Raw genomic sequence first — 26,889 nt, forward strand, 5'->3', positions numbered from 1 at the left:
TTTGAGCTCTGCGAGTCTGCATTGCACTGAGTGCAGTGTGTTATGTTGGGAGGAACTCAGAACTGTAGACAGGAAACTCGATTTGCTGCGGCGGCAAACGTACCCATGTCCGTGAAACTGGCTATGATGTGTAGACTAAGAATATTGTAATGTATATTATTTTATAATGCATATTTGTGATCTAGTAACGCTTTGCGTTTTAGTCATTTCTTTCGTTGGAGAAACATCCATGCAATGCCACTTGCAGTTTTGTATCAAAAAATGATGTGATAATTGCGGCTTTCCGGTTTTATAATCCGAACACAAACACCACTAAAAGCCTCCGCTAACGTCGTGAATGGCTCAGACGACCGTATAACATGTGGTTCCTTGAATCGGCTTTTACCGACTGGCTTTTGAGGCCGTGTTTGGCACCGGTTGTTGCCATGGAAACAGTCTGAGGCTGTCTGTGACACGCCTGTCTGGCGGTCAAGTAATTGGATGAGCTTCGAGCGCCAGGAGCTATGCCGTTGACCTCAGCAAATAGGACATGATTGGGTTGAAAAAAGACGCACGTGACTTGCTTTCACGTGGCGTGGTAAAACGGATGCGCTGCTAGTTGCTGGGCAAGTCCTTTGATTCTTTTGTGCACTTGAAAGATGTGACAAAAACATTGCTTATATTTGATATAAGAGGCGGGGGCTTACATTTGTCGTCTGGTTATACCAGATCTCTTAGTGGGCGTGTTACCAGGCCGGCAATAACATCCACTTCGTAGGGTCCAAACTTGAGCACTGGAAATTGGAGCTCGGAAGTGGGGTTATTTGTCTTTCCGTAGCTTGTTTGTGGCCAGAAAGTCTTTGTAACGTGTGGATAAACTTAACTCAGTTTTGCGAAATCTGCTGCGGCCGTCTGCATTTAGCTTGTGAAGATGAAAGCCGATTTTGTCTTGATGTACCCAATTAAAGCATCGAGCTGCAGGTGGGACGGTTGGTTCAATGGAAAAGCTACTAAAGGACCTTGGTATATCTGAGAAAAGAGTAGATTAAATCAATCGGAGCATCCTTGGAATATTCTTACCCAGAGCCTCTTATCTGAAATGATATAACTATTTCATTCACCCACCTCTGACTATAATGGTAAGAGCTAAACGTTACTAAAGCAAACGATGTTTCAGTCCATAAATTGTCAACGAATCAATTCAAGTACCAATTCATCGCTCTCCAAAGCAAAACGGTTCACTGCAACGGTTGCTCATTTCTGACGTTTGAATTCTCCGTTTCCGTTTCGAGCAAGCCATCCTCCAACGGCAGCACCTGTATTTCGTGCGCTGAATGTCAAAGCCGGAGACCCCTCAGGAACTGACCCGTTTGTCCACCTGCCGTAGACGATGCTGCCGATAAAGGTGTCACTCTGTGTCGCTGTACCACAATACCCGTCCACGCTGCCGTCGAGCAGAGGCGGAGCCAGGTCACAAACGACGGGGAGCCCAATGTTCTACCTTGGCTTTTGGTTCTTTTCAAATCTTAAAAGTTACGCCTTTTGTAGAAGCGTTAGTTTGTGAATGTTGAACAGTGAAGTAAAACACCTGTGCCAGATACCTCCCCAGAACGGCAGCCTGGCGCCGCCTCTGTCAGTCGCCGCCGTTTTCAAGGGCGTCGCAAGGTGACGCCCGAGCGGCGGCGGTGGGCCGTGGGGGGGGGGGGGGGCGTCGGCGGAGGCCGGGCGCCTCATCAGCTCCGGCTCCGGGTTTCGAGTCAGATCCGGAATTCAGGATCCGGAATTCCGGATCTAATGTGGATCTAGTCACAGGGTTTACTTCAGTCTCGTAAAGCTACCGGTTCTCCATATCAGTCTGATCAGGCATCCACATTCCCATATCCAGTAACTCCCAGTTGCAACCGCCCAATCCTATCCCGGTATCGTATGCTATGGCGATTTCCACTCATCTTCTTTTGCGCAGCGCCAACCCCCATGCCTCACCTCTCGGCATCAAATATCTCCTCTCTTGTCTTTTTGTTGGCGGCTCTACCCTCCCTCCCTTCCCTGCCTGGCCTTCCCGTGTCCCTCACTCCAGCCTTTTTATTGGCTCGATCTTCAGGCATTTATGCCTGGGCTCGTATCCCATGGGCTCGTATCCCATGGCCTGGGCTCGACGAGGGTAAAAAACGCAGAATATCAGCTACACCCTCCTCGGGTGCTTACTCCCAGGAAAGGTGTAAAAAAGTTTTCAGTGCAGCGACGTCGGCTCGGCTCCAGTCATTTCCCGACTGGACCCTCTCCCTCCTCCCAACCCAACATCCCCCCGAGATCACCCCTCCCTGGGTGACTCAGTTCTCTCTCGCTCCTCCCTTTCCGTGGGCCTCTTTTCCCTCTGATTCATGCTTGTGTGTGTCGCCCAGGCGAAGGTCACAGTCCATCCCCCTGGCCTGCCCCTGGGTGGTCGGAACGTGGGGCGAGGCGGGGAAAGGTAGAGGGGGAACTGTTGAATGACACTTCAGTTGGTCTCTAGGTCTGGGTTATAGGTACTTTCCACGGGGGCTCCTATGGATGCATGGGATCACTTGTGTTTTGTTTCCACTGTTAGAGACATTTTATCGTACTGTCGCGTGCAGAAAACAATATGAATAGAAGTCCGAAGTCTGGCTGAAGGACTTGAGATATTTAGGCATCTCATTCTAGACATTGATTGCTCCATATTGAACATTGATTTGTGCAGTTTCGGCTTGTTTGTGAAAAAGACGGCACATGTAGGTGAGCTCTCACACACTGTGGGGAGCTTAATATCAATGTCTCATACGACCTGGATCCCGGCCCATGTAATTCACCTCCTACAACACATATCCTCCAGCCATGCCTAGCACACATGTCTGGAGTGGCTGGACGCACGCCAGGCCTAAACCGGCCGTCCTCATTCATTGCCCCGGGTCGACATTTAGACCCCGTCCGGCTGCATTCCCCCTGCCGCCGCGGGTATTTATCAGTGGGTCTATTTTACTCGGCCGACACTGTAGTGTGGGCTGGCTGGCACTGGTCCACCCGGGGAGGGCGAAGGGGGGGGGGGGCAGCGGGTCCGATACGGTCGCCGGCGGTCATCACTATCCATTGGTTCGGCTGTCCAGAGGTCAGCCAATCTTGTGGGCGATGTGGGAGGAAAAGGTCGACATCGATGGGAGGGAGAGACAGAGGCAGTGGGCCAATGGATCGGAACATAACTGCAGCACGACTCGAAAATGTGCCGTGATCTTACAATCCACAGCCTTCATAGCTTTTGCGGACAGTACTTTTGCTGAAATGGGTGGATTCATTTTAAGAACGTATCATAACTTTTTGTGCAACACCGATCATGAAAAGGACATCGACATTTCAGAACGCCATTTCGACCTTCAGCTCCAACAGCCCGTTTATTCCATCACTCCATTCCAGCACCCATTCCAGAATCCAGCACCCCTGCGGTGACCAGGGACATTCCCACAGCAGACACCCGCGGTGTTGCTCCCCCTACCTAGGTACTGTGTTTAGTGGTTACCATCTCCTCTACCGTATAACTACCATCGATCCCGCCTCCCCACTGTTACATTTAGACCCAGTGCACCAGGTGCACCACTGCACCACTGTGTACCAATGCACTAATGGTGCAACATGCATTAGCATGACCGGGCGAGCCACCAAACACCAAGTTACGTATGCATCCATCCGCTAGTGTTACACGTTAGTGCATAAAAGCCCCCGTGACCCCATCGGCTCCTATGACCCCTATTGATGTGACGTGGTCTGTGCCCAGAGAGGGTTCTGGGTATACGTACCCTCTGTGACGCAATATCAGCTGTTCGGCGCAGGGGATTGGTATTGGTGCAGGCTTGGAGTGCCGGGTACTGGGTATACTGGTTTGATAGCGTGTAGATGAGGCTATGAGGGGTGGGGTGCATTGCTCGGGGTCGGGAAGGAGGCGGAGTTGGGTTAGAAGGAGAGGCGAACGGTAACGGGGAGGGGAGGATGAGGGGTGGAATCGATTCGTAGTATGGCATTGCATAGAAGCATCGTTTCCCATGTAATTACGGAATATATGGTGCCGCGTTTCGTAGACTCCAGGTGACGAGCTAAATGGAATTAAAAAGAAATCATTAGGGAACCTAAAGCTAAAGAGCAAAGGCTTTCTGAAGCGGGAGCAATGGACATTTTAAATAGAAACGCCCATCAACGGTGCCAACGAAGTCGTCATTCGAAGTCACCACTCATGAGTCTGTCCCCTGCCTTCCCTCCCTTGCAGTGCTGCCTGCACAGGAAAGTTTCTTTCGTCACCTGCACCGTCCAATGCTGGTTGATTGATGGTCTCAGTCGTCACAAAGCCCACCGGGCGAGTGATGCAATGGGTTCTCTGCACCGGACAGCTGTGCCGGGTGACTCGAATGAGGAGTGGTTACTGGTTACGTGTTTTGGTTGCTTGGTGGCATGCAGGGCAGAGGCGAGGGAGGTCGTTGCAGGTTATAATGCGTGGTTCTCCGCTGGCTTGGACAATGCCAATAATATGATGCGTGGTTGCCCGGCTGCTTGGTGACTTCTGACATGAACAGAGGCCAGAAGAGTGGTTACTGGTTATGTTGTGTGGCACCTGACTGCTTGGTGATGGTTGAGGCAAGGAGGGTGGTTACTGGTTACGTTACGTGGTTGCATGGTGACGTGGGTACAGGCGAGGTGGCTGGTTATGTTAGGTGACAACAAGTGACGTTTCCCCTACGTCACTTGTTGTGACGTAGGGGAAAAGACAAAGACAAATAAGGACAAACACAAATGTTAACCGAGATATTTACCTGACAAACCCCGAAGACATCTGATACAGACGCCAACTTATCTCATTTCACACCCTGTCACAAACTGACTGACATGTTAATGCCCTGTGCTACGTTAATGTCATAAACACCTTGACCGGCACGTTATTGATTGTTACTATCCTACTTCCGGTTGACCTTTCGCCTTGCCCACGCCGCTCAAGTGTAGCCGGCTGCGGGGTCAGCCCATTTGACACTCTGTCTCGGCAGCGATAAGTCGGGCTCCAACACCCCAGTGTGCTCACTGCGCAGTTTCTGATCCATATCCAGGGACTTTGGAAGATGACGGAAAGGTATATCCATTTTGAGCTGGTTATTGGAGTCACGAGAGGTCTGATCTAACAGCTAGTCATGTGAAAGGTGATTTATAAGAGGCATAATCAGCTTATAAAGCCAGTTCGTTGGTCTCAGAGGTGGGGTAGAGTTGGGTATCGACTTGAGAACAGTTCTTATTTCCTGGGATAATTGCGGGATAGTTATTTGTGCTGAAAGCGATCATCTCGTTTTTCCAGCAACGACATTTTTTCTTGCCATGGACATTGGTGAAACAGCGGTAGAGCTAGACCCATGGGTCGTTGGCTAGGCTACTGATTTATTCGTGATTTTATCTTATAAAAGCCTAACCATAACCTGTTACCACAACTCCACACTTTTGAAGCGATTGGAACCTAAACATCAAGCGTAACTTGGACTTGTTGCTGCTTTCCTTGGCTGCACTCCTGTCATTGGGTTCACCTCTGTCTGATCTACGACCATGGAGCTCAATCTTATATGATTCAGTTTTCGGTTCGCTGAGTTCGCTCCCAACCAAACTGGTCCAAGCTCACATTGTTGAGTTCCCAATGGCTTTTTCCTGCTACATGTCTGCCAGCGTCCGAGTCTCCCAGCAGCTTAAAGAACTTAATCCACTGTCCGACTCCTCAAACGGATTATGAACGTGGTTGGTTGGTATGTGTTTGTGTTTCTAGTTTGTGATTCATTGTTGTTATGTGCTCTTTCTGGAAACACGGTAGAAGTGTTTCCACGTCGGTGGTAGCTCTACTTACACGTAACATTCGTGCATTTGTTATGCTCTCTCTCTCTTCTCTCTCTCTCTCTCTCTCTCTCTCTCTCTCTCTCTCTCTCTCTCTCTCTCTCTCTCTCTCTCTCTCTCTCTCTCTCTCTCTCTCTCTCTCTCTCTCTCTCTCTCTCTCTCTCTCTCTTTCACTCTCTCCCCTCCCCTCCCCTCCCCGTTACTCCTATCCGGGAAACCCTGGTCCTGACACAGGCACAACGCTCGGCTGAGCTCATGAAATACCGGCAAATACCCTCCACATATGGGTCTTATTTACTGCCAACGTACCCATCCAGGCGATAAATGAATCACATGCTGGCTACAGGGCTGTTGCCTGTTATGCGATTGTTTGCCGGCAGTTGAGCTTGACTGTATAAGCGGTGATTTTTCCGGGTCATTGGGTATAAGTAAGTTTGTTCCATTTGTTCCATTGAACGGTGTGCCTCAAAGTTACGGATATTGGGAGATTTATAAAAGCTGATGACTAGATAGATGGAACCAAGGTGAAATTATAAAGCCTTTCTGAAGTGAATATAGAGCCGACTAGGTGTGCCTTGGCTTATTCGATTTTAGCTGTTAGCTGTCCTTGCTGCGAAATGCTGAGAAGTTACGAGTGAGTACATAGCGAAGTGGTAGCTTCGCTGGCTGCTGCTGTAGCTGGCTGCTGGCACTACTTTTTCGCTGCGAGGTATTCGTTTGACGTTTGAATTTCGACGGAGGGCTGCTGTATTTCAGCTCATACGCCAGTAACCCATCTCATTCGTTGTCATGACAACCGTTCGCTGGCCCGCTCTCCACAGTTCAATAACCCCACGGTTTTTTATGTGCGTACCATGAGTAGTAAAGTAATCTTGCGTACAATGACCTTCAATAGCACCTGAATTCACAGCTCTGGCCATGGAAGCCATTAACTTATAGTCATGCTCACGGCGCTTCGTGAGGGACTCAGCACTAGCCTCATAAAACTTGCGAGTTTCATTGTGAATGACATTGGAATATGCGGTTTCAAAGGTCAGCTGTGAGCATCAAAGCCTGCAAGACAGTGAATGGTTTACAGGTTGGCTAGAAAAGGTCACAGACTCACAACTGAAACTTTATTTTTGTTTTGATAAGTATTTCTGTGTCTATTGCGGCCACAATGAAATGAGTGTTGATGCGTTATTGTTATCGTGCAACAATAACGGTCATATGAACAAAAAGATGCGTAAAAAACACCAATCACACAAGCTCACAAACAATGGTCTCAGAGAGCCTCTTTTGACCACTTGCTGGTCAATTTCTTCCAAACTCAACTGGCAACTGGCCGTGTTTTACTTTCGCTTTACAGCGCCAAACTCCGGCCAAAGGTTTTTGAAGTGGTGTGCGTTTATGCTTCCACAACATGTCGAACAAACCATGCAGAAGCCGAGCCATTCGCTAAGAAATCGATGTTTTGGGGCTCTAACCTCTGATGAATGACTACTCTTACCTTAAGTTACTGGTCGTGGCTCAGAAAGTAACGATTCCAAATCAGGCGATCCAATCCAACGGTTATGGCACTACCGAACATTTTATGGCCATAATTTCTCTGGTTGTGCGTAGACACGCTATCGTGCTATCGTGTTATGCATGACCAAGTGCCATGCACGTAATGTTATTAAGATGTGAAGTTTTTTTAAATTAATTGCAGGCCTGCAAAAGCAACGCCTGTTTGTGTTATGACCTCCCGTAAAACTGATAGATAAGCTTAGGCATTATGCCTTGGTTACACCCATATCAATGTGACCTAAGAAAGTGAAGCCATCACGCGCTGAAAAATTGACATGGCGTTCTCCACACCTGAAATCAACGGATACAAATTTCCAGTTATAGTTTAACCTCCCCAGTCCCCATGGACCCATGAACATTGATACACACGAAAGCTGACCTCTCCACGGAACCCTCGGGAAGCCGGGGGGCAGTTTGGGAATCAATAATCGCCGTCAGTTTGACGGACTGGTCGGTCGTCTGGCAACCCAGCGACCTCCTGTCTGGCAACCGATGGCGGACATCGATGGTGAATTTTAGTTGGCCATCACTGATCAATGTCATCGCTGGTCAATATTATTGATCCTATCACATCAGCGATGGTCATATATGACCATCATTCATCATGACCAATCATTGGCATATATACCAATGATTGGGAAATCCGATCTCTGATCAATCGCCAACATTTGTCAAACCCTTTTGGTGGTGAAGCTGGTGAATTTCTATCGATGGTCGATTCCCAACGCTGGCCAATCCTCGTCATTGGTTTATTTTCATCGATGGCCCATCGCTGGTGTAAACCACATTGATTTTGAATCATCGCCATTGGCTTACTCCAAATCACCGATCCATTTCCATCGATGGTCAATTCTCAACGCTGGCCAATTCTCATCATTGGCTTATTTTCATAGATGGCCCATCGCTGGTGTAAACCACATTTATTTTAAATCCTCACCCTTGGTTTACTCCAAATCACCGGTCAAGTTCCATCGATGGTCAATTCTCAACGGCTGGCCAACCCTCATTGATGGGCGATTTCCATCGCCTCAGTAGCATCGATATTCGAGAATCAATTACTGCACTGTCTCACTCTCTATCCCAAAGGCATTTTGGTCTATTGACATGCTGCTAAGCCACTGACGTTTTATGAATTTTCTTTCGGTGGAGCCACAGTAGCTTTTTGGAAGCTTTCGCTTATTTTCCCTCTGGTCTCCTTCACTGGAGAAGTTTATTGGACAACCTGAAAGTTTTTCAACCAGCGTTTGCGGCACTTCACTCGAACCAACGGCTTCTGGAACTGAAGGAACTCTCAACTTATTTTAGATACCTATCACTTAGCTTCACTGCTCACCAGTCTAGGAATGTTCTGTCCGCAATACCTACGTGCATACCGAGAAATGTCGGAACCTACTCGCAGTTTAGCACACAAACGGACTCCTGCGACTGAGTCTGGCAAATGTGTCCGGTACATCTCAACACACCTGAGGTGTACTGAGGCAGGGGGTTTACCCAATAACCTTGGGCAACATGCATTCCAAGATAAATCTTCTTTTTGTGAGGATTAACTTGGTTGTTCTATCCGGTACTTTCATGATATAGGCGACATGGCAACGAACAACCTCACCCCTAGCCGGCCTTGAAACTTGTATAAGGTCTGCATGGCACTTGCCAGTCGTTTGGTACAGTAGACTTTAACTCAAAACTGCACTTAAATCCAATAACTCCGTCTGAGGAACTCAGCTTGGTAACTGTGATCCCTGAGGTGGGCTGCGACAGTTCTTCCTCGAAGCTTCCCTGAAGCCCTTAGACCTCCGGGTCGCGCCACTGGACTCATCTGTCCTTCTAAACACATCGCGACTTCACTGTACCAACCTTCCCTCCCCTGGCGGCAAATAATTAATTTACGCTGGTAGAAGTGGCGCCTTGAGCCCGGACTTGGCCCGGACGGAGTTCTCGGAAGTCAGACCGGGGGACCGGTGATAGAAATGCTCGTCACTGCCGTCTGGGCTTTGGAAATACCGCTTTTGGTTCAGCAGCTCGGTGTAAATGCCACTCGGGGGCCATTTGTCAAAGCTGAGAGGGTATAGGATGTCTCTTGGGTTGCCCGGTAAGGAGAGAAAGGCTCGCCGGGAAGGGAAGAAGTCAGTCAGAGAAGAGTCACCGGTGACGATTAGCGTATAGTTTTCTACAAATTAGAGTGACCGTTAGTTTGCGATATACGCAAAGTTTTCCAAACATTTTACAGTGACCGTTCGTTTGCCATATAATGCCAAAAGTGAACGTTTGCGTGCATTTCTACTTTATTTATCGGTCGCCACCATCCATGCTACAAAATTTGTTACTTCATTAAGGCGTCCAACACGCTGCAATTAATTATGTTAAGACTGGAATGTGCAAATATTCAGAAGTTTAATGAAATGCGCAATATAAGTTTGACGATAATCAACGCATCCATCACCTTGTTTTCATTTGCATGCAATATTATGCGATCTTAAAGGCACCCAGCCGTGCGAACTTTTGATGCGGTGCACCAACCGCAAGTTACGGTGCAGTGTATTTTCGATTCACCGTGGATATTTTTAATCCGAGCTCTTATCGCTCTGTTCGCTATTTTGTGCTCCTTGGTATTAAATGCCCTAACGAGCTCATTTTACGATGCTATATTGTGGAGAGGATGTTTATAAACTTATAACAGGGTTGTTAACGTGCTTTGCCGATTTACTTGTTGTTATCATCCACATAACCGTTGCTGATAATGAATAATGAAACCATGTTGGTAACATGCCAACCGAATCGTTAATTGAAATGCTCATTTATAAGTTTGACTCACATTTATACTCGACAAATGTACGCAACAAAAAAGAATGCCTAGCGAGGGTCACATGTGTGAGCTGCCTTATCTGCAGTAGTACCGGCTCTATCCCTTTCGGTGGCATGCCAGCACATGCCGTGTTTGCCGGTGCGATGGTGGCTTCTTGCACCATGTGTGTGTGCACTGACGCGTGCAGTGCGGCAGACGTGGCGAATTGGAGACGGTTCTGACACGCCGCTGTCTTTGGCGGCGCGCCGACAGGCAGACCACCCACCGGGCCAGGAGGATAATCCATTCTAGTTTAGCCTCTAAGACTGTAGTCAACGATGGTAAAGTTTCTTGTATTCTCTCTGGTCTGGTTCGCTCTGGTCCGAAGGTCTAGCTTAGTCTCTAGTCCTATCCGCTCTAGTCTCCGGGGATCTGAAGTAGTCTGGAAGGCTAGTCTCTAGTCCAATCCGCTCTTGTCTGGGAGCGGGCTTCCCACACCGATAAAGGGATAACAGTGAGGTACTGGCGGCGGCAGTGGGATAACATCGGTCATGGTCTGGGACCGTGGTGGGCCACAAGGTCGCGAATGAGAGACGACACTCAGATAAGTATCCCCAGATACCTGAGCAAAGTAGATGAGCATGGCAGCATTGATTCAACAAACAGAACTGTCTTGAGAATAGAGTTACACATTGCAACATTTGGGATCGTGCATAACAGGATGTTTTGTCTCCAATTTTGCATTGCACTCTGCCAATGATTGAAATCTGCCATTTTTTTTTTAAATTCGCCAATGATTTGAAAACGAACAAAGGGACGTCTTCAGCACTCCTTTTCTCACGCTCTATACCCCGTCACCACTATCTAGTGCCGTTCCCAGCTCCTTGCCAACTCTGCACTCCCATTGTCCGCTCTGAAGACGGTCAACACTCAGCACCACAGCGACCTCAGTCATACTAACAACAAAAACTAACCGCTGCCGCCGCGCCTGTGAGCAGCTGCGCTTTGTTCAGTGAACAGGAGCTGCATCCGTCAGCCGCGAAACAGCCAGTCAGCGCCGCCCTAAAGTTCCGTGGACATTGTGGACGGTTTTGAGAGTGGTTATTGCTGCTCAAGGAGACGTGAGGTATTGCGGTTTTGTTGTTTTAAACATTTTTGGTGAAGACGAAGGGTGACGATTAAGTACAATGAATGATGTTGTAACAGTTCTTACACATTTGTCCAATTATATGATTGCTTTGCGGCAAATCTGCTCTTGTTTCTTGCGTATACCTGGACTGGCACTGGCGCAAAAGCTGTGAACATGCGGGCAATGGCTGTAGCTAACACCTTACAAACTTCTTTGTCGCTACTCGCGTAACCGTAACACTGAACACAAAATCGACATGTGACGTGAACACTGGCTAATAAAAAAGCTCCACTGTGGCTTGGTGAGCAAATTCAAGCAGACTCGAATTGCCATATTGATTTGCTTATGGCGTGTATTCTTTCTCTTTCATTTTTGTTATCGATTTATCTTCCAGAACCTTTTACTGTATTTGAATGACTCAATGTGAAGTGTGAACAACGTTAACCATTCTTGCCATCGAGCATTAACTAATGGTTAAACATTTACTGACCGATCCTCCCTTGTTTTTCAGGTATGTTGACACCGTACTCCTCCAGTGATCAGACGGCTATCGGCAGTGCCTGGACATTGTCCGGTGCCATCCAGCGTCTGCATGGGTAATGGGTATGTACGTATTTAATAATCAGCGATTAATGAACCTGTGCTACTGCTATGGATGTAAACATCCGTTGCACTTAAGGTATTTCTGTTGCTTTAGTAGCTGCCATATCGTGAGGCTGAACAAATTAAAAAGAATGTTCAGTAATCGTTTAATTGTTTTTTGAATGACCTCCTTACAAAATTATACTTTTCATTCATGTATTTTTGTTTTAGATGAATTTTCGGCCACGGGCCATGATCACATCAATGCCAAATATAAGAATATTGGAAGACAAAATACAAATTAGGTACAAGTCGAATCATCGTCAGTTTCTATCTTTCTACTTTTCGCGTGATAAGAATGACAGGCACTTTCACACTTGGTAATGGGTACACTCAAGTAATCGTTACACTCGCACATATCTGCATGGAAACATGAAAAAACACACTTAACCTCATCCTATCACTATAAAGGTAACACTTTGCTTTCCATGATACACATTTGGCACAAAATACTTAGGTATGAATTACTGACTTATGAATGTGCGCAGGCATGATGTCTGCGGCGAGTGATAACAGCTACAAAATGTGCCAAGAAGATATGTTTCGGTTGAGAATCGGTCTGTGTTTGCGAATTTGGATAGATTCACATATTTTTCTGTGTGGATGGTCACTTGTCTTTTGCAGGATTTCTACCGATAAAGGTGTGTTCCCTGAAGTGTCAAGATACTCCTGATGAGTGGCGGTAAAATGATCTCCGATGGGCGTATCCGGTGTTTTGTTTTTAGCGTTTCTAAGGTGTTCGTTAAATCGCAGCCTGATGGGTCTTTTTGTCTCTCCTACGTATGTGACATCCTCCCCCCTTACTTTGCACAGCGCACAGGTGATTTTGTAGACTACCCCAGAAGTTAAGCATTTACCTTTAAGACCAGACTCACAAGCATGACATGTCCGTGTGCCAGACGGGCATTGTGGCTGAGAGAAAGCTGAACGAGTTAGAGCGCTTTTGAGAGTTTTAGTGTTACGCCATGCTACGCGTACGTTTAGTCCTGACTTTTTAACGATGGATTTCCCTTTGGCATTTACAGCTTCATCAATGTAAGGAAGAGTTAAGCATCCGTCCAAAGAGTCGGGTTCTTTTTTGCGTCGAGAGGGTTGCCCTCCTGCATCATCTGAGTCCCCCCTATAGCTTTGTGCGACCTCTCTGTGAAGTCGTCGCACGAGCTGTTTCCGGTAGCCGTTGGCTGCCACCTCCCATACAGCCGCCACCTCCCGCTCCCGTCAAAAAATACAGCTGACTTATTTGAAGCCAACGGCTACCGGAAACAGCTCGTGCGACGACTTCACAGAGAGGTCGCACAAAGCTATAGGGGGGACTCAGATGATGCAGGAGGGCAACCCTCTCGACGCAAAAAAGAACCCGACTCTTTGGACGGATGCTTAACTCTTCCTTACATTGATGAAGCTGTAAATGCCAAAGGGAAATCCATCGTTAAAAAGTCAGGACTAAACGTACGCGTAGCATGGCGTAACACTAAAACTCTCAAAAGCGCTCTAACTCGTTCAGCTTTCTCTCAGCCACAATGCCCGTCTGGCACACGGACATGTCATGCTTGTGAGTCTGGTCTTAAAGGTAAATGCTTAACTTCTGGGGTAGTCTACAAAATCACCTGTGCGCTGTGCAAAGTAAGGGGGGAGGATGTCACATACGTAGGAGAGACAAAAAGACCCATCAGGCTGCGATTTAACGAACACCTTAGAAACGCTAAAAACAAAACACCGGATACGCCCATCGGAGATCATTTTACCGCCACTCATCAGGAGTATCTTGACACTTCAGGGAACACACCTTTATCGGTAGAAATCCTGCAAAAGACAAGTGACCATCCACACAGAAAAATATGTGAATCTATCCAAATTCGCAAACACAGACCGATTCTCAACCGAAACATATCTTCTTGGCACATTTTGTAGCTGTTATCACTCGCCGCAGACATCATGCCTACGCACATTCATAAGTCAGTAATTCATACCTAAGTATTTTGTGCCAAATGTGTATCATGGAAAGCAAAGTGTTACCTTTATAGTGATAGGATGAGGTTAAGTGTGTTTTTTTCATGTTTCCATGCAGATATGTGCGAGTGTAACGATTACTTGAGTGTAGGTACCCATTACCAAGTGTGAAAGTGCCTGTCATTCTTATCACGCGAAAAGTAGAAAGATAGAAACTGACGATGATTCGACTTGTACCTAATTTGTATTTTGTCTTCCAATATTCTTATATTTGGCATTGATGTGATCATGGCCCGTGGCCGAAAATTCATCTAAAACAAAAATACATGAATGAAAAGTATAATTTTGTAAGGAGGTCATTCAAAAAACAATTAAACGATTAAAATAAATGCCTTACATTCAGCAAGCACTTAACGAATTAAAAGAATGTTCAGTACACGTATTTAACATTTACAGATTATAAAAGCTTTTAAAAGAAATCCCATCGCTTTAAGTTCTGTTTTTTTTTTTTCGTTTGGAATGATCACATGCCAGTCACCACAGTAGATAAATGTCCACGCATTAGCGCCTGTTGCCATATGGGTCTCATGAGAGCCCCAGAATCCAATGTGCATTCCATCGCGACAGGATTTGTCGGGCAACCATTACTGGCTATATTGGAAACATGACGCTATATTTGCGGCCAGGCAGGCGGTGGTCACGTGATTCACGCTTACCACTGGAATGCTCCGTTACATTGATGAGTCATATGGTTGTATGCGGTGACCATTGGCCATATAGAGCACTTAACACTTTTCATATCCATACGTCCCTATGTTGTTCATCATGTAAATAAAGCTCTAATGCCTGCTATCGAAATTCAATGTTACATTTTTCTATTGGATGAATAATATAGTTCTTCATTATCCATGGTTTTATTAAGCTTATACTGTACACACATTACACAATGCATGTTGCTGATAAAATGTGGCAGTGTTGGAAGTCGACTATGCACTGTGCAGTGAAAATACCTAGAAGTCTGAATAACAATAAAATGCCGAGTTATGCTGGGAAAAAAAGCTTTGGGGAGTGTGGCGCCCTACCTCAATATGTTTCGAGTACGACAAAGCGATAGTAAAAAAATCAAACTAAACAAAACGTGATATTCTAGCCTCCATCCATCAAAAGCCACCTTCCATTACGATTATCCATCACAAACACCGGCGAAGTTAATAGCACTCTTGGCAAACATCCGCCCAACTGGCATCAGTTTCGGTTACATAACCTGGCATTTAATGGTGGTAAGCCGGGGAGGCGTGGGTGCCACTGGAACTGAATTCGACGGGCCGCCGCCACCCACTGCAAACGTGACCGTAAAGCTACTCTTGGAGTGATTCTCTCGGGACATTTCGTGTGGCGTCTTGCATTTGGCAGTCTATTTGAAAAGCTTTTAATTTTGTTTCATACCTAATCAATAAGCAGGCAGCCATCCTTGACAAGAACTGCAAGTGATCAGTTAATGATAAAAAGTAGTAAATGTTTATATGCGGTAATATTCTCGTGGGTTTAATGCATTTTCTGGTATTTTACCCAAAAACATAGCATGGAAAAGGGACCACATGGAAGCCTATGTGGTCCTGTCATTCAAAATGAAATTTTAAATCTAAGACATTTCATTCATTAGTTTTTATGATAACCTTTTAAACAGCTCATTGCATTTCTGCATCACCAGCTAAGCCGAACCGGAAATTACGTCAGCCCCCCCCCCATGTCCATCTCTAACCTAACGGGCACCGACGGCGTCCCCCCCGACCCCCCCCCCCCCGCCGCCGCGCCGGTCTGTCTCATTCTGTCGTCACCGCGCCGGAAATGTCTGGACGGGACGAATGCGGCGCGCCAGACAGCGCGTTATGGACGGTACCTCACTGACCTCTCGTTAGGGAGTGGAGGAGCGGAGATGCCAGGCAGCCGGGGGGGGGGGGGATCATATCCTATAGTCATGACTCATGACACGACTCATGAGTCAAGTACAATGTGTGAAGGCGTGGGTGGCGGTGGTGATTGGATAATCATTGGACAAATAAATGAAACATGATGGATCTGTTAAGTTGATTTATCTGTTTTGATAGGCTATGATGCCATTCCCAAGATTGACTTCATATATGCAGAATGCAGATACTCTGAAATGAATCGAAATTATTTTGGAAACAGTCGACGAAAATTTACTAAATGCATATTCAGTTATTTTTTCAACGAATACTCGCGGCTAGTCCTTGACGTCTCTTCTTCATATTCGCACCACGAAAACTAGGTCACCCGGAAGTATAAACTCATCAAGAAAGCGTTGTTTGTTTTCTGTTCCAGCCCGAGATGCGACTCTGTAGTTCGAGATATGACCGACCCACATGTGGAAGGGTTATGTGAGGGTCTGGCGTCTCACGGAAATGCTTAGTTCATGTGGAACTGGGACTGTGAATGGGACTGGGCGTTGTGAAATGCTACAAAGTGTTACGGGCCAAGTGCGAAGGCTAGTCCGTTTGCGAACGGACTAGTCCATTCGCGAATGGACTAGGCCGTTTGCGAATGGCGGTCCGTTTGCAAACGGACTAGTCCGTTTGCGAATGGCCGGCCATTCGCGAATGGCCTAGGCCGTTTGCGAACGGACGGGTTTGTGGCGTTGCACTTAGCCGCCGGAAGCATGGATCCTCGGATTGGGGTACGATTCCGAATGAATGGGGGACCGCTGGTCGATGCAAGGGCGTCGCCGACGGGGGGGGGGGTCGGAGGGGTCCGGACCCCCCCCCCACACACACATTCTTGAAAATATGCCGGTCCGACGCCCCCCCCCCCTCCCCCCCCACACACACGCACTTTTGGCCACGAAAATCGATCAAGAATAAAATAAGATATTTTAAAAACGATTTTGGTGCATTCTCAAAATAAAATTGTCTAAATCCGAGGAGTTTTCAGTATTTGGTGGGGATTACTTTGACTGACCGTCCGACCAGATCCCCTAGTCGAAAATCCGTGGCGACGCCACTGCGTCTATATGTTTAGTTTGTTCTCCGGAGCAGATCTGCGAGCTGGCGCAACTCTGGGTTAAGGTCTCCACACACTTGGTCCATTCGGGATGCGACTTTCCGCTGAACCCTGCACAACGCGGAAATTATAGCAACGTGTTGCCGCTGGCCAGGCTTCGGCCACCGATCTGGATCTGGGGAGCTCAAATATCCCCGTGACCTTCGAACAGCGGAGAGTCGCGCGGTGTGCGGAGACCATTAGTACCGTGCTCCGGGCTCCCCGCTGATGACCCGACCTGACCTTGGTCGAGTTTGTGGCGCTCGATTCATTCTGCTCTGGTGTGGTGTACCGGGACGGTGCGGGACTTTGCACATGCCAAGTTGACTTGCCAAGTTGACGTCACTTTGCTGGATATTTCGCACTTGGCCTGACTTCGCACTTGGACTGGGAGCATAAACGCCCGTCCATTCGCAAACGGCCTAGGCCAACTGCAATAACGCACATGGACTAGTCCATTCGCAAACGGCCTAGTCCAAGTGCGTTATCGCACTTGGACTAGGCCATTCGCGAATGGACTAGCCTTCGCACTTGGCCTGCAACATATACAAACTGAAAAAATGGCCGGACGGACTATGGTCCTCAACTTCTGATCGGAACATTCGTTAGTGGTTTTCACTCTGTCCTTTTTTGCATTAACGTCAATTTGTTATGCAATTTGTCCGCCTTTCCACCGTTTTCCATCACCACGACTTATTTTACATTATCGGTCAACTTCTGTTCGGTGCCAGAGTTGAGCTAGTTCAGCACTTTCTCAGTGAGAGTCAAGCGGAGGAGGTGGGGGAGGGGAGGGGTGAAATCAATGTCGGGGCGGGGCAGACTGGCTGACTCAGAGGATCGTCTCCACAACATCCCCCCCCCCTCCTGCGTCACCCCCTCTCCGGTCACCCCAGATTTCCGTGGCGTTCCCAATGCTGCGTCATCATGCGTCTCTCCTCGGGATGCGTCACCGATGAGGCGGGTAGGGGGGGGGGGGTGTCGTCTTTAACGACAGGTCATATTTAGCAAAACATTATTTGTCTTGGTCGGAGTGGAGGAATCCGACCAAATTGATCACAATCTTACGGTCTTAACAATCCCAATCCAATCACTCATTAGTGGGTACCAATCGATCTGGAAAATGCGAGGTAATTTGTCACAAACAATGCGTCACAGTCAATTATCATCAAACCACAGAAAGAGTTTTATTCACGATCGATGGCAACACAAGTCAAATTCCTAAAACCACTGGTTTTAGGAATTTGACTTGTGTTGCCATCGATCGTGAATAAAACTCAATGATGTCTGATTATTTACAAACCACAGAAACTGCACTGCGGGACACCGCATTGACAAGAGTCCCGTCACTTCAATATCACGCAAGTCAGTACGGTATCACGGATGTCAGCGCATTGCAATGCCACTCATGTCAATGCAGTACTGTGCAGTTTCACGCAGCCCAGGTTACTGCAGTGCAGTGTCACTCAGGTCACTGGCAGGCACAATGGCTGTAGGTCACCATCCCCCGGCCCCCATTAGGTGACAAATAAGGGGCGTTGTCCGGGGCCCTGGCGGTAAGGTCTTGCGCAATTACTATGACTCAGGATATTGGATTGATGACGTCATACCGGAGTCGGAGAGGTGACGTCATTCAGTGGGTGGTGTGATGACGTCATACCTGGGAAGGGTTTGACCGTGAGAATGACGTTATTCATGGGGAAGGGTGGTGCAATGCTGATGGGATGGGCTCGGCAGAAATCCTGTTGCAGGCAAAATCTGTCATTTACAAGAAGTGGTTGCATATATAGGTACATTTTTGAAACATCACTGAAAGTCCACGGTTTTTGTATTCTTGGTACCCTTTGTATGCTATCAACCCGAAAATGATACGACGAAGAAGTGCATAGACATTTGCCAGCGTTATCGATCGTGTGTTTCAATTCTTGAAGTCGATATATTTTTGGAAGCGCTCGCTTACATTTATGGCAATGCAAGTGCGATTTCAATCGAGGCATATTCATGAGCGGGAATCGAAAATAGCAAGCAAATTGCGGCCTATTTTCATGGTTTATGTGGTTTCTGTTCAAACCTAACCACCGGTCACGTCTGTCCGAAAACTGGTCCGATATCTCGTCACGACTGAAGATAAACAGCCAAGAACTGGGCTAATCCGGTGTTATATCACCCGATTTGGGCGATTACCGCGACTTCTTCCTCACGGATCACAGAGTTCGTTTGAAGAGGCAGTGTCGGACCCACCGACTGGACACCGTCGATAATGTCCTGTAAAACCTGAGCTTTGTGTTTTGAGTAGCTTCTCCCCCACGAAGACAAGAGCTCCAACGGTACAAGCTCACAGGCTGAAACTTGAGCAAAATTAAGCATTCAGGAGCGCCCGGCCTGGCACGGGATTTACTGGAAAAAATCGTTCACTCGACAAAAAAAAACTGCATTGCCCTATCAACACTCGTCATTCAATTTGCTGTAAACAGTTCTTCAATGATTTACTTTTACAGACATCTACAATTTCCCGGAGCAGCTCTAGGTGCGTTCAATAAGTAAGTTCCGGAGAGCAATTACAGAAAATTCACGCGGTCTGCGCACGTAATTTTTTCAGGGATTAAAATTCAGACCTTTATGTCGAAGTGACCACATTTTCAGCTTCTTGTTCCATTTCTGTGACGATATGGAGTAGATCAAATAACACCATTTTTTTAGACTGCTTTAGAAATGGCATCGGCCACCCGAGAGGATCAACGTTCAGTGATACGATTCCTAGCTATCCAGGGCGAGTCGGCGGCTATAACATCCACGCCATGCTCGTGTATGTGTACGGGAGCCATGCTCTTAGTGATTCCGCAGTTCGGAAGTGGAAGAGAAAGTTTGGGGAGGGGAGGGAGAGCGTGCGCGACCTGGCACGTGCAGGCAGGCCGAGGACGATGGTCACAGCCACTAACGTCGCCAAAGTGGAGGAGATGGTGATGTCCAACAGAAAGATTACTGTCCAGGCGATAACAGAAAGCCTAGACATAAGCCTACGCCAGGATCATCAGAGACCATCTCCTGCCAGTAATCGCCAGTTGCCGCCCCGAGAAGGCCCGTGGTCGGTTCATCCTCCACCAGGATAACGCACCTCCTCACCGTGCCCTCGTGGCGAGGGATGCCCTGCAGGCAGAGGGCATCGAGGTGCTCTAACACCATCCCTACTCTCCCGACCTTGCACCCAGTAACTATTGGCTGTTCGCAGACATGAAGAAAAATATCCGAGGCCGGAGGTTCGGCTCGCGGCCTACACTCGGGTCTGCCATTTACCAGTATGGCGAAAAGACCCCCACCCAAAGCTTTTGTGCGGCCATCCGGGACATGGCCAAGCGATGGGACCGATGCGTTCGCCTGCAGGGCGAGTTCGTCGAGCCGTGAGCCATGTTTGGTTGAGATGTGCCAAAAAAATAAACGAGTTATAGCAAAACGGAACTTAGTTATTGAACATACTGGTATATGGATACGGTGGAAATATGGCGCGTTGGCGACTAAAGGTCGGTGTGCATCGGCCTGTCTTCGATCGTACTGTTCTATGACGCCATCAGTATTATTAACGACCTAGAGTGGGCGGAACGCGGAGGTGGACCTGCTCAGACATGGTAACATGTAACTTAATTTGACAAACACGGCGTCTCGTTTCGTGGTTTCGAGGTAACTTCATTATGGGGTTTGTTCTTTCGGTCCATAGGCGGCGGAACGGGAGGGCACCGGTGCACCGTGCCCCCTTTGATTCTGGCATTTTAACATTAGCCCTGGGCGTTGCATGGAAAGAATGGGACAACAAGTCGGCAGTGCCCCCCCCCCCTTAATTGAAGGTATTCCGCCGCTACTGTTTCGGTCTATTTATATCATTTGAGAGTCATGAGATGGGGAAGAACGACATTACACTTGAACATTTAGTTACACATAACTATTACGCATTTCAGACCCTCTGGAACAGTCCTTTTTGGCTCTTTCTCGTTACCTATACGCTTGATTTCAACCAAACTTTGACACAATGTGTTGCAAGGGCCTACCTAATTTTTACTAATATGGTCTTTTAACAAAATGTCAAAAGGAAAGGCACTTGTCGTTGACTCGTAATGGTAAAAATTGATCGGAAAACTCTGCACCGTGGTAGAGGCTAGCATGGCGTTGCAGCGTCAGCTGTTGCGCCGCAGCTAAGCTCCGCCCACTGCGCCGCGACACCGGGACCGGTCATTCGCCGCTCGGGGTCAGAGCGGTGCGGAGCTCTGACGGACTGGAACGAGACACACGCTAACGCAGGCATCATTGCGTGAATATTGTAAATGTCGTATCTCGCGCGGAGAGAATAAGGCTGAAGAATGCAATGCAGATCGGTGTATGTATAAAACAATAAGCACTCCTTCTAGCTACAGAATGTTATTCCCTATGCAGACTTAAAATAATCTTATTTTCAATAATTTATAGCGAGCGTCCCCGCAGCCGTTTTCCTACAGGCTATTGTGCATTTAAGGAGTAACGGGACAGAATTCACCGGACTGTCTTTGCATTCAACGGCCTTATTTAATTGAAGATATCCACATAGATACTTCTAGGTATTTCGTTTTTTTTTTTTGTTTAAAAGAATAATTTTTTTGGGGGGAGGGTGAAAATAATAGGTAAATCTTTCCATGATATTTCCATAATGCTTTCAGAATGTTGTTGATAGATCTTAGGCCCGAAAAACAATAAAACAGGGAAAGATATAGGATGACTCAATCTGAAAATGTAGATCTGCAATATCGAGAGTTAATGATCTCCCATCCTTCACTCGCCCTTGTCAGTCTCTCGTATATACGTTTATAGTATATTGTCTCTCGTCTATAGCCTAATCTCTATCTTCGTCACTTGTCTCTGGTCTACCATCTTTTTGTCTGTGGTCTGTCTTTCGCCTACCGTCTTTGTCTCCTGTCTCTGCTCTAGCGGCTATATGCATATTGTTTGTTGTCCACTAGCCAACGTTTACTGTTCGTCTCATTGTCACCTTGTCTCCTCTTCCTTTCTCTTTCTTCCTCCGTTCTTATTTGTCGTAGAACAACTTATTAAAAGTTCATGACATGCAAACTACTATGGACGTCAAACCCCTTGAGACCCCACTTTTTTGCGATAATTTTTAAATGCGTCAACTCTCGTTGACAATATTCTGGCAATGTGTGTTTCAGAACCTGCCGAAACTTTTATTACTAAGGTATTTTGACGCCAAAGGATTATGAAAGGTACTTCTCATTCACTCGTAATGTTAAATTTTACGGAACGAATCTGCTGTTTGGGTAGAGGCTACGCGCTCATGGGGTGGAGCAACGTAATGACGTCAGCGCTAAGCTCCGCCCTACCCCTCCGGCGCTCCTTGCCCGGCGACCGGTCACTCGCGACTCTCGCTCCGTTCAGGCTTGATGGTGGGCGGTAGCTGGTAGCGGTAGCGGGCGCTGGTAGATGACATTAAGAGCAGATGGCGCTGGTGGCGGGGCTCGAGTGCGGCCGAGCGCAAGCCTCTGCCCGGGCCTGAATTGACCTTAGCATTACGAGTGAATGAGAAGTACCTTTCATAATCGTTTGGCGTCAAAATACCTTAGTAATAAAAGTTTCGGCAGATTCTGAAACACACATTGCCAGAATATTGTCAACGAGAGTTGACGCATTTGAAAATTATCGCAAAAAAGTGGGGTCTCAAGGGGTTTGACGTCCATAGTAGTGCTCCACTCCGCTGCGCTGCGCGCGCGGCCCGCACGCCGGCCGGTCGGACTGCGACTGCCGCCGACATGACCCGAGGCTGGACCGCAAGTGGGCGGAGCCAAGCCGCAGTGTGCTAGTGCGTCTCGACCAATCAGAGGGGAGACAGCGCCCAGCCTGTGTCAGCCTCTAAGCAGGGCTCTGACGACCTTAACATTATCAGTCAATGACAAGTGCCCTTATTTTTCATTTTTCGTTAATAGATCATATTGATAAAAATTAGGTAGGGATTTCAAACTACCAATGCCAAAGTTTGGTTAAAATCAAACGCATATGCAACGAGAAATAGCCGAAAAGGACTGTTCCACAGGGTCTGAAACGCATAGTAGTTACATGTTTAGTTACACCAGCCATTTAGTTACACGGCTGGTGCGTCGCAGTAGCTAAGTTCGTCTCACTGGACCGGAAGTGTCCCGGGGGATAGGTCACCAAGACGTTCAAACAGTCACCCGGGAAGGGCTATGTTGAGTGATCTACTCACAAATTCAAACGGGATTTAGGAACAGTTCAGCGGGGTTAAGGATGATGACGGGCTGGCCGTATGATGGATAAGGAGGATAAAATCACTTCAGAAGTTCAGATGTAGTTGGATGACGACAATATTTAATATGTGTAACGATAAATAAGGCATCACTCCTTGGTGTAGGTGAATAGGGCATAGGCATTTGTCTCGCTCCCCGATTTTGATTTGTCATGACATTTAACATTAGCTCTACTTTTCTCTTTTTAAGTCGATCAGCTTATCACAATAGAAGAATCCTGAATCTTATGATTCTTTATTTGTCCGATGTCTTTTGTTTAAACGTTGTAAGTCGGCGATTTCGGGACTTCCGGCTGAGCGCTTTGCCGCGGACGTGATAGGGGAGCGCTGCCGGTACCGATAGCAGGGACATCTCCCGGCGAGTTTAGATACTACTATTTCGCAAACCGGCCGTCAGAGGACAGGGCGGTCTCTGCAGACTGGCGCTGCAGATTTACCGGGGAAGGGTTTTGGGCGAGATTTGACAAGGCTTATGATAACGAATGGATTTACCATTAACCTTTAAAGAAATGCTACGCCTAGCTAGGTATCATACCGGCCTTCAGCTTAAAGACTAAATGAAACAATATAATGCACTGACGTGACCGTGATTTGTGAATTGTTTGTGCCGTTATTCCCAAGTTATCGTCTTTTTTGTTGTTATTTGAATCCCAGAAAGGATAATTCTGCAATGTTTAAAAACTGGAACTTTGTATGAAATAAGCTAAGGAGCCAAGGTTAAGCGCGCTTGATGTTGGGACACAGCTCAGGCTGCATGATAAACGGCCAATGGGACTGGTGGTTTTAATGTAAGGCTCATATTTGTCCCGGTAATCTGTGTCCTAATTTATCAGCACTCGGAATGGTTGCCGTGTTTAATTATATTTTGGCTGCTAATGACTTATAAATGATGATGGTGTCTTTAAACGACCCTGTTTTGCGACGCATCTGAATGAGTGGCATTCAAATCATTTCATATCATTAAACGTATTATATAAAAACCTACAAAATTTTCGCATATATAGGAGCGACCAGCTCGTGGCCAAATTATTAAGCTCGTCAAAAAAAAAAATCCATAGGGGCAGGAACAGGGAGCCGGGGGGCCAAGGGGTAATGGGGCTCCCACAAAGTGACATTGAAATTTCACTGCCCCCCACCACACACACACACGCACACTTTTCTTGAGGTTCCTACGCCCATGAAGAAATCTATTGTGAATCTAAAAGGGTTCTCGGTGCGTCGTATTTATTGCATTGCCAGTCTTGATTTACATCGCCCTCATCCAACGTGCCCCGGAGTGGTCCTATCAGCAGTGGCGCCGGGCGCGGGAACTTCTTCCAGACTGGGGGGGCTGAACCATAATAGAAATCAACCTAGGGTACCCCCAAATCTAGTTTTCTCACCGGTTTTAGGCCACTTATTTTTCAGACTTTGGCCTTTTCAACAAAAAAAAAACGAAAATATTTTCAAAAAGTGAGGTATTCCGTCTCAGCTGAGTGAAGAAACTACCGTTTTGGCAACCTGGAGTAAAGGTTTTTATCTGCCAAATGAGTTGCCGAGCCAGTGAAATAGGTGGATTTTTCACTTACATGCTTTCTTCCTTTGTGACCCACAACCCCTAATTTGGGGAGGACAAGCTGCCCGACGGTTCCTGGCCTCATGAAACGTTGTGGGGCACCGCCCCCACGGCCGCAGAGTTGTGGGGGCAAGCTTCCCCCACTGCCCCCTCCCCCGGTTCCCACGCCTATGTATGAATCTATGAAATTATGTTGGTAGATTTCCGATTTCGATTCCTCCAGCTGGGGGGGGGGGGGGGGGGGCTCAAATACATTACGAGCCCCCCCAGCCGAAAAGCTGGGGGGGCTCAGCCCCCCCTAGCCCCCCCGGTTCCCGCGCCACTGCCTATCAGAGCCTGTTTGCGCCATTTCGAAGTCGCCCTTTCTTCCACTTTATTATTCCGCTCGGCCCTCAAAGACACCTGCGCTCCGTTTTCCTTTTTTCCGTTCAGTTTTCCTCGCGCCGATCACAGATGTGGTCTTCCGCTACCGACGTCGGTGGCACGCAAGAAGTCCCCAACCCCTGCCTCTGCAGTCTGTACAGCACGGCACACACTGGGGTTACTCCCCTTTGGTGTGTATTAGCATGGTATTAGCTCTGAGAGATCGATGAGTTTCCGCCACCACCACATCAGTCACGTGATACGATATCTAACACGAGGTATGGGGTCACGTGAGATAGGGAAGAACGTGACGGGAAGTCTCATGTGGAGGTATAAGTTTCCAAAAGAGAAGAAAACATCAGTACGAATTGAAGAGAATGAATCGCGATAATTTCACCAGTTCTTCCAAGTCCTCTGACTTCTGAGTATGCCACGAAACTGACCCAAGCTCAGAGCAAAGTCCCCCAATCTTCCAATCCGAACCAAAATAGGCATTAGGCATTACGGAGATCGCATCGAAGGGCCTGTTCCACTGCGGTTCGTCATTCAGAACAAGCATACGGAAGACAGTCGTAGATCGTCTAAGTAATTTACTGGGTCCTTGGCATCGAAGTTGCGTCACTTTGCTAAGAAGCTGAAGCTCACGTGCTTCTACGAGAACAGAACTTTGATCACGTGACCAGCTTACAACTGTTTGCAAACGTTTTGTGGAAGTCACGTGCAGCAACTGACTGGCTTAGTTTGTAAACGATAGGAAGTCGATGTGAACTTGTGTTTGTAGTTTGCCACTACTTCAGATCTTCTTTGAACACGATGCCGTCCATACCTATCTTCCGCACGAGAAACCACATATTGGCTTGCTTTGGACTGTAAGCTTTGATGTTGACAAAGGAGACTTCATAATATGAATTATGAAAATCGGCGCAACATGAATTTAAATATCGTCTAACAGGCCTGGATGTGTCCCTGACGGTGCGTATTTCTCGGTTTCAGAGCTCTCCATAAGCGTGCCGGCGGCGGCGGCGGTGCCCCTTCAGGGGGCCGCCTCGCCCTGTCGACCGCCGCCACCGGCCCACGGCTGGACCCCGCTGCTGCATGGTACGTAATTTACGCATTTGGAAGTCAACCTTTTACGTTTAACCACGTTTTACACTATACATACGGGGCGTAATTTACTGCCCCAACTGCGGCCTTTTGCTAGGTCTTAATGAAATACGTACATACGGTACGTGATTTATATATCAGTGTGTTCTACATACTTCGTAATGCACCCATCACCATTGATGTATCCCTGCTACTATCTCTGATGCGTCCACAGGCCCACAGGTAGACCATTATGAAAGGTTAGCCACACTTATAAATGGGCATCTGCACAGAACGTAAGCAACAATGAATGGGACGGTATTTGTTGCGCGGTACGTAAACCTCTGCTGTTCGACCCATAGGTAAACCAAATGATTGAAGCACAGCGCACTTTGAACTTAGTACTCCCATTAGTCGGGTGTACTTATTGGGTTAGGATTATAGAGCTCCTCAGAAAAGCCTCGAGTACTTTTGGGACTCCCCTATCAGTGTACAAGATCACTGCAAACAATGCTGTTAGGCTTGGTTCAGATAAGTCAAGCGGCGTCATGGGCTGCATTTTCAAACTGCAGTGACTCTTGAAACATTGATATTGAGGAACATTGAGTCTGTGTTAGCTAGGCTCGAGACCCAATAAGAAGACC

The 26,889-nt window shown here is 47.4% G+C and overlaps 1 protein-coding gene across 1 annotated transcript in view; it reads left to right on the forward strand.

Moving 5' to 3' along the window:
- Nucleotides 1–26,889, forward strand: part of LOC122393361 (protein piccolo-like) — a 134,675-nt gene that overhangs the window by 34,988 nt on the left and 72,798 nt on the right. The window contains exon 2 of the mRNA XM_043389303.1: nt 26,156–26,260. Within this exon, the coding sequence (XP_043245238.1) occupies nt 26,156–26,260 (105 nt within the window). The remainder of the gene's footprint in view (nt 1–26,155; nt 26,261–26,889) is intronic.

The sequence above is a fragment of the Amphibalanus amphitrite genome, unplaced genomic scaffold (genome assembly GCF_019059575.1).
Source record: "Amphibalanus amphitrite isolate SeventyFive unplaced genomic scaffold, NRLGWU_Aamphi_draft 000532F_arrow, whole genome shotgun sequence".
Classification (NCBI taxonomy): domain Eukaryota; kingdom Metazoa; phylum Arthropoda; class Thecostraca; order Balanomorpha; family Balanidae; genus Amphibalanus; species Amphibalanus amphitrite.